General features: G+C 36.2%; 1 protein-coding gene across 8 annotated transcripts in view; it reads left to right on the forward strand.

The window, feature by feature from the left end:
- The window catches only part of SLC4A10 (solute carrier family 4 member 10), a 360,081-nt gene that overhangs the window by 297,960 nt on the left and 41,284 nt on the right, over positions 1 to 20,837 (forward strand). For all 8 annotated transcript variants that reach the window (XM_031008812.3, XM_031008814.3, XM_004032704.5 and 5 more), the window contains one exon: positions 19,544 to 19,649. In XM_031008812.3, the coding sequence (XP_030864672.1) occupies positions 19,544 to 19,649 (106 nt within the window). The remainder of the gene's footprint in view (positions 1 to 19,543; positions 19,650 to 20,837) is intronic.

Here is a 20,837-nt window from a genome sequence, read left to right on the forward strand (position 1 = left end):
AGGAATAAAAATACTGTATGCTCATAAAAATATGTTGAAAATATACATAAGAACTACTGAAAGAAGTATACCAAAAATTTGTAGCAATTATGGTAGAAAGACTATGAGAGATACCTTTTTCTTTTTTTATTTTGTAAATATTCTGTAGTGTGATTTTATTATCATTGCAATTAAAAATACTTTCTGAAATAGAAAAAGAGTAATCATAAAAACACATTTGGCTTCTATGGATAGATCCTGATTTTCTGATTGTATGTTTTGTATTAATACCTGACTTGGTACATAGCACTCTGGGAGATAATCAAGTCAATAAAAAGACCTGAAAAATAAATGAATCACAAACCATAACTGTTTAGTGCACACAGGAAGGTACTATTAATAACTACAAAGGCAAAAGGAGAGCATCTGCAACCCAAGGACTAAAATTAGTAATAATGTTGAAGAGAGTTCTACTAAATTATGCTTTCCAGAAGACAGCCGCAGGCTCTTCTTGTGTAAGGAAGACAGATCACCTCCATTAGCCTTGAAACAAAAGCAAAGACTTCTGGATGAGGGCATTTAATTATAATGTTTATGTAATCACTCTGTAGCCATTTATATAAACAAGATCGCTTAGAGCACTTGCTTTTCTGTGGGCAGTAAAGGGTACTAAAAGATGTATTTTGTAAAAAGTGTATTTTAAGCCGAATAATTCAGCACCACAAGTGAAAATTATTGGCATTTTATACTGGTGTTTTTAAACATGTAGAGAAGTGCAGATACAACCCTTTTTCTGCTTTATGATTGTTGGACTTTTCAGTCTATGAGCTTGTGATAGTAACAATAATAAATAACCAAAATGAGATACCTAACAATCTCTATTTACTTATGTCAGGGCCCATTCTAGGACTTTTATGTATATTAATTCATTTAATTTTATAATAACCCCTACAAAGGACATGAACTCAGAAGCTGGAAACCATCATTCTCAGCAAACTATCACGAGGACAAAAAAACCAAACACTGCATGTTCTCACTCACAGGTGGGAATTGAACAATGAGAACACATGGACACAGGAAGGGGAACATCACACACCGGGGCCTGTTGTGGGGTGGGGGGGGTGGGGAGGGATAGCATTAGGAGATATACCTAATGTTAAATGACGAGTTAGTGGGTGCAGCACACCAACATGGCACATGTATACATATGTAACTAACCTGCACGTTGTGCACATGTACCCTAAAACTTAAAGTATAATAAGAAAAAAAAGAAAAAAAAATAACCCCATGAGGTTGATTATTATCATTATCTTTACTTTATACATAAGGAAACTGAAACATAGAGTGATTAAATGACTTGTCCAAGGTTGCTCAGCTAAATGCTTGGATTTGAATGAACATAGGAAATCTGGCTGGAGACCTCAGTGTTCTAAGCATACACTATGCTATGCATCTAAAGAAATGTTTTGCATTAATACTCCATCTTATTGCCAGAGTCACTAGAAATTATTTTTGATGAGATTAACAAAAAAAGCTTGTTCCAAACTCATATTCTATCTCCTCACAGTGCTATTTCCATGTTTCTTTTCTCTTTCTTTCTTCTTTTTTCTTTTTCATTTATCTTCTTTAACTTTTTGTAGTTTTAGAAATAAGTTCATCAATACAGAGGAAGACAGGAAAATGGGATTTTTTTCTCACATTTTTCTTGATTGATTTATTTAGCATATCTATTTTTGATATGTAAGAACATAAGAAGTAAGTAGTCAGAAGTCTTCTTTGAGCCACCAAGAGTTGGTACGGAGATATCAAACATCCTTACACAACTGGGCAGCCTCTGAGAACTGTCTGCTGAGATTTTAGATGTCAGAGGTGCAGACTCAAGAAAGAACAATAGTTTGCTTGGGTATACATGATATCTGTGATTTTATACATATATAAATACAAATAAATCTTTAACTTATTTATTTTTAAATTTGAATTTATTTATTTATGTCATATATAAATCTTGTATATTAAAAACATATTTTCCACTTTGGAATTGATTTATAGGTGAGTAATGTCATAACCTAGAGATAGCTTTGACAGGGAGGCACGTAGGTAACTAACGTCCACTTGTAGACTCAACTCTTCAAAAAATGTCTCTCCTATGACATTTGTACATCAAATTTCTAACTTCGCATTTTCAAAAAGTCACGGTTAAAATGTAAGTACACTACCAGGAATGGAGTAACACATGCCATTGTATTCACTAACACAGTATAACCACTTTGGAAAGCAGAGACCATGTTCTTGAGGGAGTGGTAAAGCAAAATGAATGGAGAAGCCATATCATCAGGTTTCGATGGGGTTATAGGAAACTGGACAGTGGGGCTGAGGAAAATGGGGATGGTATAGTTTTCATGATAGGAGGGCAGAGCTACAGGTGTTTTGGAAGAATACCTTATCGGAGAGAAGTCTTGAAAGTGGAAGCTAGTGAACTACACGGTGAAATGTAGATACTTCATTTGTTCTGGAGTCATCTCACTCTTCTGGCTATCTTGATAGAAACAGCACCAAGTCACATATTGAGGCAGCATACAATAGCTAAAAGAGTAGGAGTTTCCATCTGGTCCTGGACTCTTTTTGGTTGATAAGCTATTGATTATTGTCACAATTTCAGAGCCTGTTATTGGTCTATTCAGAGATTCAACTTCTTCCTGGTTTAGTCTTGGGAGGGTGTATGTGTCGAGGAATTTATCCATTTCTTCTAGATTTTCTAGTTTATTTGCATAGAGGTGTTTGTAGTATTCTCTGATGGTAGTTTGTATTTCTGTGGGATCGGTGGTGATATCCCCTTTATCATTTTTTATTGTGTCTATTTGATTCATCTCTCTTTTCTTCTTTATTAGTCTTGCTAGCGGTCTATCAATTTTGTTGATCCTTTCAAAAAACCAGCTCCTGGATTCATTAACTTTTTGAAGGGTTTTTTGTGTCTCTATTTCCCTCAGTTCTCCTCTGATTTTAGTTATTTCTTGCCTTCTGCTAGTTTTTGAAGGTGTTTGCTCTTGCTTTTCTGGTTCTTTTAATTGTGATGTTAGGGTGTCAATTTTGCATCTTTCCTGCTTTCTCTTGTGGGGATTTAGTGCTATAAACTTCCCTCTACACACTGCTTTGAATGTGTCCCAGAGATTCTGGTATGTTGTGTCTTTGTTCTCATTGGTTTCAAAGAACATCTTTATTTCTGCCTTCATTTCGTTATGTACCCAGTAGTCATTCAGGAGCAGGTTGTTCAGTTTCCATGTAGTTGAGCAGTTTTGAGTGAGTTTCTTAATCCTGAGTTCTAGTTTGATTGCACTGTGGTCTGAGAGACAGTTTGTTATAATTTCTGATCTTTTACATTTGCTGAGAAGAGCTTTACTTCCAACTATGTGGTCAATTTTGGAATAGGTGTGGTGTGGTGCTGAAAAAAATGTATATTCTTTTGATTTGGGGTGGAGAGTTCTGTAGATGTCTATTAGGTCCGCTTGGTGCAGAGCTGAGTTCAATTCCTGGGTATCCTTGTCAACTTTCTGTCTCGTTGATCTGTCTAATGTTGACAGTGGGATGTTAAAGTCTCCCATTATTATTTTGTGGGAGTCTAAGTCTCTTTGTAGGTCACTCAGGACTTGCTTTATGAATCTGGGTGCTCCTGTATTGGGTGCATATATATTTAGGATAGTTAGCTCTTCTTGTTGAATTGATCCCTTTACCATTATGTAATGGCCTTCTTTGTCTCTTTTGATCTTTGTTGGTTTAAAGTCTGTTTTATCAGAAACTAGGATTGCAACCCCTGCCCTTTTTTGTTTTCCATTTGCTTGGTAGATCTTCCTCCGTCCTTTTATTTTGAGCCTATGTGTGTCTCTGCACGTGGGATGGGTTTCCTGAATACAGTACACTGATGGGTCTTGACTCTTTATCCAATTTGCCAGTCTGTGTCTTTTAATTGGAGCATTTAGTCCATTTACATTTAAAGTTAATATTGTTATGTGTGAATTTGATCCTGTCATTATGATGTTAGCTGGTTATTTTGCTCGTTAGTTGATGCAGTTTCTTCCTAGCATCGATGGTCTTTACAATTTGGCATGATTTTGCAGTGGTTGGTACCTGTTGTTCCTTTCCATGTTTAGTGCTTCCTTCAGGAGCTCTTTTAAGGCAGGCCTGGTGGTGACAAAAATCTCTCAGCATTTGCTCATCTGTAAAGGATTTTATTTCTCCTTCACTTATGAAGCTTAGTTTGGCTGGATATGAAATTCTGGGTTGAAAATTCTTTTCTTTAAGAATGTTGAATATTGGCCCCCACTCTCTTCTGGCTTGTAGAGTTTCTGCCGAGAGATCCGCGGTTAGTCTGATGGGCTTCCCTTTGTGGGTAACCCGACCTTTCTCTCTGGCTGCCCTTAACATTTTTTCCTTCATTTCAACTTTGGTGAATCTAACAATTATGTGTCTTGGAGTTGGTCTTCTCGAGGAGTATCTTTGTGGCGTTCTCTGTATTTCCTGAATCTGAATGTTGGCCTGCCTTGCTAGATTGGGGAAGTTCTCCTGGATAATACACTGCAGAGTGTTTTCCAACTTGGTTCCATTCTCCCCGTCACTTTCAGGTACACCAATCGGTCGTAGATTTGTTCTTTTCACATAGTCCCATATTTCTTGGAGGCTTTGTTTGTTTCTTTTTATTCTTTTTTCTCTAAACTTCCCTTCTCACTTCATTTCATTCATTTCATCTTCCATCACTGATACCCTTTCTTCCAGTTGATCACATCGGCTCCTGTGGCTTCTGCATTCTTTACGTAGTTCTCAAGCCTTGGCTTTCAGCTCCATCAGCTCCTTTAAGCACTTCTCTGTATTGGTTATTTCAGGACATAGGCATGGGCAAGGACTTCATGTCTAAAACACCAAAAAGCAATGGCAACAAAAGCCAAAATTGACAAATGGGATCTAATTAAACTGAAGAGCTTCTGCACAGTAAAAGAAACTACCATCAGAGTGAACAGGCAACCTACAAAATGGGAGAAAATTTTCGCAACCTACTCATCTGACAAAGGGCTAGTATCCAGAACCTACAATGAACTCAAACAAATTTACAAGAAAAAAACAAACAACCCCGTCAAAAAGTGGGCAAAGGATATGAACAGACACTTCTCAAAAGAAGACATCTATGCAGCCAAAAAACACATGAAAAAATGCTCACCATCACTGGCCGTCAGAGAAATGCAAATCAAAACCACAGTGAGATACCATCTCACACCAGTTAGAATGGCAATCATTAAAAAGTCAGGAAACAACAGGTGCTGGAGAGGATGTGAAGAAATAGGAACACTTTTACACTGTTGGTGGGACTGTAAACTAGTTCAACCATTGTGGAAGTCAGTGTGGCCATTCCTCAGGGATCTAGAACTAGAAATACCATTTGACCCAGCCATCCCATTACTGGATATATACCCAAAGGACTATAAATCATGCTGCCATAAAGACACATGCACACGTATGTTTATTGCGGCACTATTCACAATAGCAAAGACTTGGAAGCAACTGAAATGTCCATCAATGATAGACTGGATTAAGAAAATGTGGCACATATACACCATGGAATACTATGCAGCCATAAAAAATGATGAGTTCACGTCCTTTGTAGGGACATGGATGAAATTGGAAATCATCATTCTCAGTAAACTATCACAAGAACAAAAAACCAAACACGGCATATTCTCACTCATAGGCGGGAATTGAACAATGAGAACACATGGACACAGGAAGGGGAACATCACACTCTGGGGACTGTTGTGGGGTGGGGGGAGGGGGGAGGGAGAGCTTTAGGAGATATACCTAATGCTAAATGATGAGTTAATGGGTGCAGCACACCAGCATGGCACATGTATACATATGTAACTAACCTGCACATTGTGCACATGTACCCTAAAACTTAAAGTATAATAATAACAAAATAAAAAAGTATAATATATAATAAAAATATCTTGAAAATTAAAAAAGAAAACAAAAAACTTCTCAATGACTGTCCCTCTCATTCAAGAGCAAAAATAAAATCATAAAATCCTTGAAAGCAAAAAAAAAAAAAAAAAAAAAAAAAAAAAAGAGTAGGAGTTTCAGGTTGGGACAGACCTGGATTCAAGTCTATTTCTATCAGTGTAGCCTTGGATAAGTTATCAAACATTTAGTTCCTCCCATCTATAAAATGTAGCAATTAAACTATTAAACTAGAAAATCCACTATATGCCATGCATATAGCAACTGTATGCATGCCATACCTATAGGCATAGATATACAGTAGCTATAGAAAACATATATGTATGTATATACACATATACATTTGTACATGGAGGTATTCACATATCTACTATAGTGCTATCTTTCTCCCTCGTTATGTTACTTCTGCAAGAAACTTGCCATATTTTCTCTATTTTATATTTTCGTTTCTTATGTATGGCTTTACTTTTAACAAATTTTCAAAATATGCAAATAACTTTCTGTTAAACTATAGTACTAGCCCTTTTATTTCTGAGGTAAACTAACTGACCATCTTAGGGAATTCTATTTGTTAGCTACCAAAAAAAAAGGATGTTTGCCACTTAATAAACAGATTCAGACAATATATTACTAATTTACTTCAACGAGAAAGAGACTCTTGCTTCTAGTGAATGATATTACACAGTTTGTTTTGTTTTGTTGATAGCACTACTGTGCAATGGTCACCTGTGATACAATTATTTGAATTCATGACAATGCTGGGTTAGGAACCGAGGCAGATCCACTATGCTTCTTTATGTTCAGATGTTTTAAATCAGAATTATAGGACTATATCTATGTGCCTAGGCAAATATCTAAAATAGTTATTCCATTCTCTGCTAACAGCTTAAATACGTGTTATAATTCTAACAGACTTTAGAGAGCATATGGCAGTTTCAACAAGTCACACATATTTTTACATGCACCTAAGCTAGGGACCCCTGACCAATGAGTTGAGCATCATCTATCAGGATGCTCACGGTAGATGACAGATCTTCAACCAGCCAGCTAGGCCATTTCTCCTTCCTCAATTCCACATGTGTAGTTAGTTGGGATTCCCAGTCGGGAGGCAAAGCAGGTAGCATTTGGGCCCTCCCCTTACTGTGCTCAGTTCAGTTTATTCATGGAAACATCTCCGAGGATCTTAAAACTTTAAAATAGAAAATATCTCTTCCTCACAAAGTTGGAAGCCCTGAACCTGAGCCTTAAGAGATTTATTTTTACATTTGTTTTCAAATTCTCACAATTTATACAGAAAAAAAAATCAGAGTATCCATTCTGGTTTTTAATTTTTTTATTTCTTGCCATAGAATTATATATCAAGAATATTTATAAGAAGGAAGTAGTTAATACATATTTGTTATCTAAGTATAATTTGGGACACTATATAAATCTTTTAGTTTGTGGGTTAGTTCTGTACCCTGTCATCTCCTAAGCTACCTGGTCTTTCTTGGAATAATAAATATACATATCTTTTAGGACCAAGATATATAGTTTCACAATATTCATAGCCATCTGGTTCTGCTACAGGGTAAATTTAGACTGGAAATAAGACAATATTAAGTAAGAGAAGCTTCGTTTGTTTAACCTACCTCCCAAAGGCTCCATTTGTAAAGAGTACAGACCAGAAATCACATGCACTGCTGGATTCTTTCCATGAGAAAAGCCTGTGTTGAGCTTTAGTTTCTTCATTTTCTTTAAACAGAACAAAAATCTCTCCTACCACTCAAAGGAGTGATTTGCAGATTTAATGCAATTATATCAAAGTAGTTTGTAACCCATAAAACACAAACTTATATGATCGTTACTTTGTATTGAACATCCATGAAACTCTAGGAATAGTACTAGAAGCTTTATATACCATTATATATAGAATGGTGTCTCTTTTAATTCTCAAGAAATCCTGTCCAGTTGTTATAATTATACTTACTAAATAAATTATATTAATTTATATTATAATTGTATTAATTAATTATATAATGAATTCATAGAAGCTCAGGGGTTGGGTGATTTGCTAAGATCAATAGCTAGAAAGGGGCAGAATCAGTATTCAACTCAATATTCCCTCCAAATGGAAGTAATTCAGTATTACTGAGTATTACTAATTATAGAAGTAATACTTCTCCTTTCTACTCAGAGCTAACACAACAGCATTATCTAATGTTGTTAAATGGTAGGTGGAATTAAAAATTGTAGGTAAGATTAAGAAAGGAGGGAAATCACTGAATAACCTGCCCTTCCAGCAAAGTTGACAAAGTAGATAAGATCTCTGGTAAGATCTAATCTTCATCGCATTCTGCCACATGTTTTTGTTTTGTTTTGTTTTTTAAGACGCATCTCGCTCTGTGGCCCAAGCTGAAGTGCAGTGGCACAATCTTGGCTCACTGCAAGCTCTGCTTCCCAGTTCAAACAATTCTCCTGCCTCGACCTCCTGAGTAGCTGGGATTACAGGCGTGCACGACCACGCCTGGCTAATTTTTGTATTTTCAGTAGAAAGGGGGTTTCACCATATTGGCCAGGCTAGTCTCCACATGTTTTTGATCGAAGTCCCTGTGTTCTCAATATCCTGAGATGACTGGCTGATTGACTGTTGCCACAGTCATTGGCTTCAGCCACTGTTCTGGCCTGGACATCATCCAGTGCATGTCAAAGACAGGACTCTGGCCTAGCTTCTTTTGGGGACTTTCTACCACAGAATGAGCAAACGTGATGTTGGGAACAAAATACCTATACGTTTCATCCAGCTGCAAATAATCAGCTCCAGCTTTTGGAGTTACTTGGTACCTAAATTGGCCAGGTTGCTGTTGAGGATGAATGGGGCAATCTTACAGCTGAACACCATGATACTGGTTCCCAGGAGCCAAGCATTGCCCCAATCCAGCCTTTTTTTATTTATTTTAAAAATGTGTTAATACTTTTTAAATCTTTAAGCAGTGACTAATTTTCTTTTAAATAAAGATTGTTTTCCTCCAGGATACATCAGAGTAAAAGCATAAAATAGAGCTTTAAAAAAATTAATTTAGAATCAGTTATGTCTTCAGTTTACTAATCCACTATTCAAATGAGTAGAACTTACAATTTACTCTGGTTTTGTTACTTGGGTGGGTAAGATAACTTAGAAGAGCGACAGTGATTTTGCTAAAATATAAAAATGGCATAGTTTTAAATCTCTATTGTTGTTACCATTGGCAGTAATATAAAGGAGATCAAAGAACTAATGTGTTTGTTCCCAACCTACCTTTAAATAAAATTGTTTTATAGATGTTATAAAAGTATACATATATACACTTTATATACACACACATACATTTCATGTATATATCCACTATAATGCTAGTTCTCTCTTATTATATCACTCCTGCAGGAAATTTGCCATATTTTCCCTATTTTGTGTTTTAGTTTCCTTTTTGTCATTAATAAATATACTAGGTTTTCAGAGTATGAAAATGTTTTCCCATCAAACTCTTATGGTGTTGGGCCTTTTTTTTCTGAGATAAAGTAACAGAGAAATCAATTTGGGAGAATCTTCTCATTAAGGGAGCATACTACTCCTTACTAGTGAACTGGCTTACAGACGGAGGTTGGCAGGTTCAGATATGTATGAGCAGAACAGTAGCAAGACATTTGCAGACCTATGATCTTTGCTTGTTCACCTAATTCTTTTTACCTAACACTGCCACTACTGTAAAACCAAAGCAAGACATTCAGAAAAAGACATTGCAGACCAAATTGACACTTTGAGGGAGGCTACCATGGGTATAATGTATAAGCCTCCATTTGGAGCAGGATCCAAGATCAATATGGATACATTAGATTCTACTTTTTAAAATAAGCACTCATCTCATTTCAGACTATGGATGTGCTACTGAGCTTTACTATCCTTAGTCCTTAGTCTAGTACCTGGGTATCTTCATTAAGTATGAAAGGTTATTTCTATTAGGACTTGCCTCTGAGTCCCAAACTGGGACTCAGGATCAGATCATGGAGGAACATGAAACTCTTATGTGGATGATGACATGGATTAGGCATCTGTGGTGGTTCTAGAACTTCAGGATTCACCTGATCTGCCTCCTACTTATCTTTGGAAAAATGTAAAGTATAGGATCTTTCTACCACAATCTTTAGTACTGTAGGGAGTTTGGCCCACTGACTCTTTTCAAAAGACCTCTCAGTGTTCAAGTACTTTTCTTTAATGCCATTTCTTGAGAGTTGGAGCTATAGTTGCTCTAGATGTGTCTAGGTCTGATCTTTTCTCCCCGTACTCCTTGAGCCCCTGATAACCACCATTCTACTTTCTATTTCCATGAGTTCAATCTTTTTAGATTCCCCATATAAGTGAGATCACAAGGTATTGGTCTTTCTGTGCCTGGCTTATTCCACTTAACATAATGTCCTTGAAATTCATCCAAATTGTCAGAATGACAGAATTTTGTTCCTTTTTAAGGCTGAAAAGTATTTCACAATGTATATATGCCACTTGTCTTTCTTTCTCTTTCTTTCCTGCCTGTTTTTCTTTCTTTTTCTTTCTTTTCTTCTTTCTTTCCTCTTTCTTTCTCTTTCCCCTTCCTTCTTTTCTTTCTTGTTTGCTTGTTTCTTTCTTTCTTCTTTCTTTCTCTTTCTCCTTCCTTCTTTTCTTTCTTGTTTGCTTGTTTCTTTCTTTCTTCTTTCTTTCTCCTTCCTTCTTTTTCTTTCTCTTTCTTTCTTTCTTTTTTCTTTCTTTCTCTCTTTTCTCTTTCTTTCTTTCTTTTCTTTTCTTTCTCTTTCTCTCTTTCTTTCTCCCTTCCCTTCCCTTCCCTTTCCTCTTTCTTTTACAGGCTCTCACTCTGTCACCCAGTGAGTACAGTGGCACAATCATAGCTCACTGCAGCCTGGAACTCCTGGGCTCAAGCAATACTTCTGCCTCAGCCTCCTGAGTAACTAGGACAACAAGCACATGCCACCACATCTGCCTAATTTAAAAAATGTGTTATAGAGACAACATTCTTGCTATGTTGCCCAGATTGTTCTCAAAGGTCTGGCTTCAAGCAATCCTCCTGCCTTGGCCTCCCAAAATGCAGGGATTACAGGCATGAGCCCCCACACTCAGCCCCAATGCCATGTTTGACTTATCCTTTCGTCCATTGATGGGCACTTAGGTTGATTCCATATCTTGGCTACTGTGAATAAATGCTACAGTGAACATGGGAATGCAGATATCTCTTCCATTTACTGATTTAATTACCTTTGGGTACATACCCAGTAGTGGAATTGATGGATCATATGGTAGGTCTATTAATTTTTTGAAGAAACTCCGTACTGTTTTCCATATGGCTGTACTAATTTATATTCCCATCAACAATGTGAAAAGTTTCCCTTTCTCCACCTACTCACCAACACTTGTTCAGACACTTTCATCTTTAAAAAAAATTAATTTTTAATTTTGTGCACACAGTAAGTGTGTATATGTATGGGGTGCATGAGATATTTTGATACCGGCATTTTGATGTGTAATGATCACATCAGAGTAAATGAGATATCCATTACCTCAAGCGTTTGTCCTTTCTTTCTGTTATAAACAATCCAATTTTGCTCTTTAAATTATTTTAAAATGTTCAATCTATTATTGTTGACTGTAGTCGCCCTGTTGTGTTATCAAATACCAGATCTTATTCATTCTACCTAACTATATTTTTGTACCCATTAACCATCCCCACTTGCCTGCCCACCCCTCATTACCCTTCCCAGCCTCTGATAACCATCATTATACTTTTTATCTACATGAGGTTGATTATTTTAATTTTTAGCTCCCACAAATAAGTGAAAACATGCAAAGTCTGTCTTTCAGTGCCTGGCTTATTTCACTTAATATAATGACCTTCACTTCTATTCATGTTGCCGCAAATGACAGGATCTCATTCTTTTTATGGCTGAATAGTATTTCATCATATATATGTACCACATTTTCCTTATTCATTCATCTGTTGGTGAATACTTAGGTTGCTTCGAAATCTTGGCTACTGTGAGTAGTTTTCATCTTTTTGATAATAACCATTCTTATAGGTGTGAGGTAGTATCTCTGTGGTTTTAATTTGCATTTCTCTGATCATTGGTGATTTGAGCATTTTTTCACATACCATTGGCTATTTGTATGTCTTCTTTTGAGAAATGTCTATTCAGATACTTTGCCCATTTTTTAACCTTTTTTTTCTTACAGTTGTGTTGTTTGAGTTCCTCATATATTTTAAACATTAATCTCTTATCAGATTTATGGTTTGTAAATATTTTATCTCATTCCATAGGTTGTATATTCACTCTGCTGATTATTTTCTTGGCTATGCAGCTTTTTAGTTTGATGTAATCTCATTTGTCTATCTTTGCTTTCCCGGTCTGTGATTTGGGGTTAAATCCAAAAAAAAAAATTATGCAGACAAATGGCAATGTTTTCTTCTAGTAGTTTTAGGTATTTAATCCTTTTTTAAATATGGTGTGAGATAAGGGTCTGATTTCATTCTTCCACATGTGGATATTCAGTTGTCCCAACACCATTTGTTGAAGAGACTGTCCTTTCCCCACTGTGTGCTCTCAGCATCTTTGTTGAAAATCATTTGACCTTAAATACATGGATTTATTTCGGGTTGTCTATTCTGTTCACTGGTCTGTGTGTCTATTTTTATGCCAGTGCCATGCTGCCTTGTACTACAGCTTTGTGGTGTATTTTGAAGTTTGATATTGTGATACTTCCAGGTTTGTTATTTTTGCTCAAGATTTATTTGGTTATTTATAGTTTTTTGTGGTTATACAAAGTTTAGGATTGCTTTTTTCTATTTTTGTAAAAAATGTCATTGGCATTTTGGCAGGGATTATATTGAATTTGTTGATAGCTTTTGTTAGTATGGATATTTTAAATATCAGTTCTTCCAATCCATAAACACAGGATATTTTTCCTTTTATATGTGTCCTCTACAATTATTTCATCAATGTTTTATAGTTTTCAGTGTACAGGTCTTTCACCTCCTTTGGATTAAATTTATTCCTAAGTATTTTAAATTTATTTTGGTAACTATTGCAAACAGGGTTGTTTTCTTGATTTTATTTTTCAGATAGTTTGTTGTTAGGGTGTGAAAGTGCTACCCATTTTTATGTGCAAATAAGGACAATTTTCTTTCTTTCTTTCTTTCCAATTTGGATGCCTTTTATTTCTTTCTTTTGCCTAATGGCTATGACTAGAACTTCCAGTACAATGTTGACTAAAAGTGGCAAGAGTAGGCATTCTTGTCTTATTCCTGATCTTGCAGGAAAACCTTTCAACTTTTCACCATTGAGTAAGATATTAGCTGTGGGTTTATCACATGTGGTCTTTATTGCGTTGGGGTACATTCCTTCTATGTTTAATTTTTGAGAGTTTCTATCATGAAAGAATGTTGAATTTTGTCAAATGCTTTTTCTATGTCTGTAGAGATGATCACACGGTTTTTGTTCTTTATTCTGTTAATGTAGTGTATCACATTTATAGATTCGTAAATGTTGAATCATCCTTGCATCTTTGGGATATATCTCACTTGATCATGATGAATTATTCTTTTACTGTGATTTTGCATTTAATTTGCTGGTATATTTTGAAGGTTTTTGCATTTATGTTCATCAGGGATATTGACCTTTAATATTTTCTTGTAATGTTCTTGTCTGGCTTTGGTATCATTGTAATGCTTTCCTCATAAAATGAGTTTGGAGGTACTTCTCTTCTTCAATTTTTTGAAAGAGTTTCAGAGGAACTGGTATTATTAGTTCTTCATTAAATGGTTGATGATTTCAGCACTGAAGCCATCAGGTAGTGGGCTTTTCTTTCTTGGGAGAGGCTTTTGGTAATTGATTCAATCTCCTTACTTATTATTGGTCTGTTCAGATCTTCTATTTCTTCCTGATTCAACCTTAGTAGGTTATATGTGTCTAGGAATTTATCCATTTTTTCTAGGTTATTCAATATGTTGGATAATAATTGTTTATAGCGCTCTTTTATAATCCTTTGCATTTCTGTAGTGTATTTTAATGTCTCCTCTTTCATTTCTGATTTTATTTGTTTGAATCTTCTTTCCTTTATTCTTGGTCTAGCTCAAGATTTGCTGATTTTGTTATTATTTCAAAACACCAACCTTTAGTTGAGCTGTTCTATTGTTAGATAGAATAGAATAGAACGTTCTATTTCAACAACAAAATGTTGAGCAGTTCTATTGTTTTTCTACTTTGTATTTCACTTATTTCTGCTCTGATTATTATTTTCCTCCTTTTAGTAACTCTGTGTTTAGTTTCTTCTTATTTTGTGTGTCTTAAGGTACAATGTTATAGGTTGTTTGAGATCTTTCTCCCTTTTTGATGTAAGTGTTTATTGCCATGAACTTTCCTCTTAGAACTCTTACTGTTGCAATCTACAAAAGTATTTGTTTTTGGCAAGTTGTGTTTCCATTTTCATTTGTCTCAATACATTGTTAAATTTATCTTTTAACTTCCTCATTGTCCCACTGGTTGTTGAGGAGTATGTTGTTTAATTTCCACATATTTCTGCATTTTCCAATATTCTTCCTGTTATTGATTTCTAGTCGCATACCGTTGTGTTAAAAAAAAGATACTCAATATGATTTAAAGTATCATTTCAGTTAATGATCTGGATTTTAAATGACGGCAGCATAATCAATGTTAATCACAAACCAAAGGCTATTTAGTGTTATTATTTTAATATGCAATATCCTTACCAGGCCCCCCAGCACTCAGTCTGCACAGTCTAGGCCCTGCCTATCTCAGATCCATACCCCATCTCTTCCTCCACCCCTTCTGTTTCAACCAAATTAACAGTTTGTTCTCTGTAGTTCCCCACCCTCACTGCCGTGCCCACACTATGTCTTACCAAATTCTGTCCCTCTTTTAGATCTCAGTTTTCCTTGAACACCCAGACTCAAGGTGTGGATGCCTATTTGTTTATCTTTTTAGTAGCCCAGACTTCTTTATAGTACATTTTACAGATGTATTCAAATAATTGTGTAATTGGCTACTTAATATTTCTCTCCTGCGTTTAAAGAAAGCCCCGAGATTATACCTATCTTATCCAACTTAGCATGGTGTCTTGCATGACAATCATTAACTTTTTATTGAGTTAATTAAGCATTGTGCATAATGTCTAGATGCCTAAGCTTTCAATGTTACCAAACATGTGGAACAAAACTTACTGCAATCTAGGTTCCCCTGAAAACATAGCCTAAGGTGGAGGCTTACTTGAAGGTTACCGTACCTTAAGGAGGAGAAGTAAAGAACAGGAAGTTACTGTTATAGACTGAATTTTTCTCCATACCCCACCCAAATTCATATGCTGAAGCCCTGTTGACTAAAGAAAAAAAAATCAAGCTTTTAAAGTATCAGGCTAGGTACGGTGGCTCATGCCTATAATCCCAGCACTTTGGGAGGCTGAAGCAGGCAGATTGCTTTAGGCCAGGAGTTAGAGGCCAGCTGGCAACATGACAAAACCCCGTCTGTACTAAAAATACAAAAATTAGCCAGGCACGATGGCGATCATCTACAGTCCTAGCTATTCGGGAGGCTGAGGCACGAGAATCGCTTGAACCTGGGAGGCGGAGGTTGCAGTGAACCGAGATCATGCCATTGCACTCCAGTCTGGGGGACAGAGAGAAACCCTGTCTCCAAATAAATAAATTAATTAATGAATTAATTAAATAAAGAAAAGTTCACTTTATTTGGAAGTCTGAGGACTATGGACCAAGGCCTATTGCCTGGGATCAGTTCTGTTAGACCATTCCAATGCAGCAATTGAGTTCACAGTTTGTATACAAATGGTGAGGATTCATTACATGCAAAAATCACATCCGAGTTCGTGTATAAGAGTTGATATTTATAGATTATTATTATTATAGATTATATTATAGATTATAGATTATTATCGATAATAATAAACCTGGGAGTACAGGCGCTTGCCACCATGCCCCGCTAATTTTTGTGTTTTTAGTAGAGATGGGGTTTCACCATGTTGGCCAGGATGGTCTTGATCACTTGACCTTGTGATCTGCCTGCCTCTGCCTCCCAAAGTGCTGGGATTACAGATGTGAGCCACTGCACCTGTCCAGATTTAGCTAATTTTCTACACTTATCCCCAACCTTCCTCTTCACTCTACCTCCCTTTTCAATATGATAATATCACATCTTAAGTTCCATCATCCCTGTAACCTCTGTAGCTATAAGTAAATAGCCACAATTAACATATGTAGATTTCCATTTCTGATTCTATCAGCCATAGGTAACTCTCTTTACATTCCACTTTGTAAGAGGAGATGAATAATTCTCATCTTTCCTCCCAACTCTGTGTTCCTCCTTCTACCTCCCCACCCCCGACTCCATTGTAGCGGCTATTAACATATATTATTTTGTAACCATGGGTAAGTGTTAAGTAATTTGCCTAAAGATTGATTCTAAAAAATTTAAAAATATAGAAATCTATAAAATTCTGTAAATTTTAGATTTTCTATAATTATAGAATGTAAAAATATAGATTTTCTATAAACATAGAATGTAAAATTCTATAAAAATATAGAAATCTTTATGTAATTATAACTATGTAAGTATTATTTACTGTAGAACCAAGTAATGTGCAATGCTTCCTTCTCCATGGCTCCAGTGTCATGACTTCTATAGTACTTTACAAATAATGTTATGAGTATATACTTCCAGAATGGTGGTAAAAGAAGCTCTGCAGACCCTCTCCCCAGTGAAACAACCATACTGGTAAAAGTAATTTTAAAAGGCAATCATGAAAAGTCTCTGGAAATTTTCTTAAGGGTATACAGCAAATGAAGAAACATTTATTCCAAAAAGTGTACTAAATCTTGGTAAGAACAATGAGTCCAAGGCACTTGAGTCACAACCCACTTCCCTTCCTCTCCTCCCAGCTCAGCATGACAGAAGCTTAACTCTGGACAAGAACATAGGGCTTCCTCAGCTTCCAGTTGAGGCCAACTGTATGTTCCCAAGAGGAGAAGACCAACAGCGTTTCTTGTCTCCCTTCACCCTTCCCCTCCAGAAGCTAAATTCTGGCTAGATGAATCCAAGATATTGGGGCTCGCTTCTCTCACCCAGCTCCTACTGGTAGGGTGGAGGTTCAACCTCAGGCCTGGAACACTGAGAATAGTATGGGTTCCCAATTATTAATGAGACTCTGATTATTGCCCATGCTCAGCTCCCTGCTCCTACAGCAGAGGAGTCACTTACAGAGAAACACAGTGCTGTCCCCATCCCTAGCTCTGAAGCCGCGCGTCAGAGATTTTCCCCAGTGGGAGCACTGAAGCTCTTTGCAAAGGAACTGACTTCATTTGAAGCAGAGTAAAGGGAAGTTCAAGATAAAGGTATTCTCAAAAATAATGTAAGTTCTGGTGGAAAGCAATTAAGAGGAGGTTGGAAGCTTCGTGAAAGAGACAAGCTAAACCAGATCAGCTAGTGTATGAGAGATAATCAGGAAAAGAGATAGCTAAGAAGAGCCCTCCTGGGTCAGAACAAACCTCAAGCACTGACCACAGCAGGCAGGGCACTGTGGCTTACACCTGTAATCCCAGCACTTTGGGAGGCTGAGGTGGGAGGATTACTTGAGCGCAGGAGTTTGAGATTAGGCTGGGCAACATAACAAGACTCTGTCTATATTTTAAAAACAAAAAACAAAAGGCTACCACAGCAAAAAGGCTGGAATTTAATTGGAGCAGACCCCCAGAGCAATGTATGTCCCAGGACATTGTAAAAAACAACAGAACAATCTAGAACAGAATAGCTGGGTATATGTGATAAGCCTTAGAGCAACCACTAAGAAAATAACTCGAAAAATACATAGTGAAGGAAAGAAAACAACAATGTTCCTAACATCACAATCAAATGAATTCTCCTTTTCAACATTTCACCAGAGGCTCAAAATCATTCCACATTTAAAATTTTTTTCTCTTTATAATGCCTACTGAAAAAGTGGCAAAATCTACTGAGGAGAGCTTTATTTCTAAAAGGGGGTATCACAACCTGCAAGTGGGAAATGGAGCCTCTGGTTAAAACTGAAAAGCAGGTGCTTTGAAGGAGGAAAAATGAGACAGGAATTCATACTAAATGGATTGGTTTAGCATACATATTCAACTGGCTATAGGAGGAGCTATGAATATTCATGAAGGGGCACACGTGTAGTAAGCTAACATGTCTATTACATATGTCCCATGTTCACTATGGGATGGAAAAAACATTTAAATATACTAAAATTAAGCTCTATATGTCAAAAGGTTAAGCAGAGGACATGAAGGGACTCAGCATACAGTCTCTGTAAACTGGCCAGAACCACTCCATGTTCAGTGTTCTCTTATTGGGAAGGAATGCTAGCCAGTTGCTGTGTCGAAACTACAAAAAGCAAGGGGCAGTGTAACATGGTTGGTTGAAATCAGCCATGGAGCAAGCAAGTCTTTCAAAAGAGCTTGTTTCTGTTTAACCCTTAGGAACGAAAGCCTACTGGTGGTTAGCAAGGTAGGGGGTGTTACAGGGTGTGGCTGACCTACTGTTCCATCATAGACAGGAGCTCAGTTTTTAAGGTTTCTCTGGGGTCTCCAAGTGAGCCTCCCTGGGGAATCCTCCAATTTCCCTAGTGAGAGCAAGAACCATATCTGTCTATACTGCCCAACTCAGTTGTTTTTGCAATAATAGACAATAACTCTTTAAAGAATGAATAAGTGGTGGTGAAATGAAACAGAGTAAGTTCCTGATGTAGAAGGCAGAAGGGAGACTGTTGCTTAGGCAGACCAAGTAGAAACTATACGATATTTTCTATAGTAATAACCTTAGAAATGGCAATTCGGTTCTGTAGTTCAATTAATATCACTAAAAGAGTTGTCCAATGAACTTACAAGTTATGTGGTATATGTGGGTTAATCTGGGAAACCAACCACCATTTATGAAATTCTTCTATATGAAAATGCTTTATGAAGGGCAAATAGCAAGTTTACAAATGAATTTTTGGAAAACAAACTGTAAATTGAGGTTAACTTCTAAGGCTATTAATTTGTGGTTATCTTTGTCTATATCTTCTTCTCACTGATATATCCTCAGGTAGCTAGAGTTCTCCTTTCAACTAGCCTTAATTTTGAATTATATGCCAGTTATAAATCATCTTCAGAATATGAATTAAATACCCCTTTAATTTTAATTGATATGATTTTACAATATTAACTACATAGTAACAATGGATTTAGATATTTATCATTTTTCTATTTGATTTATAATTTAGCGCCAAATGGGTGTCATAAGGGGCTCTCATTCCAGGAAACACTGTAGAGTAGTCTAGTATCCTAACAGTCTATCCATCTTGATTTTTGAAAATAGTCTGTTGTGGAGTAGTTTAGGATAACCTAACTACTTGTCTGTCAAATAGAGGAATGCTGTGACTGGAGAAAATGGAGCCGTTATACATTAGTCTTCGGTACAGTCACAAAAAGCTACTTATTTCACAAAGGACACTATTTTGCCTTTTCAGGTGTAACTGTGTGGAACCGCATAATCCCAGCAATGACACATTGAAGGAATGGAGGGAATCCAATATTTCTGCCTCTGACATTATTTGGGAGAACCTAACTGTGTCAGTAAGTAAAACACTGAAAAATAAGTCATACCTAAGAGCTTTTGTTGACATTTTGACTCAATTATTGCCATTACAGTAAAATTTTTTTGAATGCATAATATTATAAAACTAATAGTTGTGTTTTAATTTTAATTTCATCATTTCAGATGCTCATCAGTAAACTGGGGTTATCTTTCATTATTAAGGTTGTTCTAAGAGAAGACCAGAATTGCTCAAATAGCTCACTTATACAGAATTATGTGACCGAGATGGACTGAAAGCACATTAAATATGAGTGGTGTTGACCTAAATGAAACCATATGGCAGAACTAAGTCTGCCTTCTGTGTAAAGAACTCAGAATGCTCTTACTTTACTCTGTAGTGCTGCTCCAGCTGTTCCGGATCTGCTGGGGGGAAAGGGATGTTTCTAATATTCTAGCGTCAATACTAAAGTCTTTGGGAGGAACAAATATCACTTTTCTTCACAAAATTCTGGCACCTCCCTCAACAAGATCTTTCTTTTTTCCATTTTATTCTTATCTCCCACTCAAGAAAGAGCATGACAACATATTTTTCACCTATAACAGTTCAATCCTGTGCCATTGTCTTATTTCCTTTGGCTTTTCTCTACTTTGTGATTTCTTTTTTCTCATACCTGCATTTCTCTATTTTTCTGAATCTATTCTGTGCCTCCTTTCCTATCAATACTTGCATTCTATGCTTCTGGTTCAATAAAATCTTGTAATTTGAAAATGTGTTCTACTTTAAATAAATATTAAAATCTGAGTAGCCCTACTTTCTTTTCTATTCTTCCCAGTTATAAACATTACAGGTTCAAGCCTTCTACCACTTTACCTACCCGTATAGGCTCAAGTTTTATTATGACTATCAGCACAAAACTATTGAGTTCTAGTTCATTTGATCAAATGCATACTATTTTAGTAAGTGGTCCAGTTAGTGAACATAGAAATCTTTTTTTGTTGTACAGATACTATAAAACTCTAAACATGATTCTTGTAAAGAGCACGTGATCTATTGACTATATTCTTGATTTTCTCTATTGAACATGTTCTTTCAAAATTGAAATCAAATTACTTACTCTTTATTTAAAATTCTATCTTGACCTATATTTTACTACTTCTATTCTTACCCTAGTTGTGTTCTGTAGAATAAGCCTTCAGTTACTCTTATTGTTTTCTTTTGTTATTGT

The sequence above is a fragment of the Gorilla gorilla genome, chromosome 11 (genome assembly GCF_029281585.2).
Source record: "Gorilla gorilla gorilla isolate KB3781 chromosome 11, NHGRI_mGorGor1-v2.1_pri, whole genome shotgun sequence".
Taxonomy (NCBI): Eukaryota; Metazoa; Chordata; class Mammalia; order Primates; family Hominidae; genus Gorilla; species Gorilla gorilla.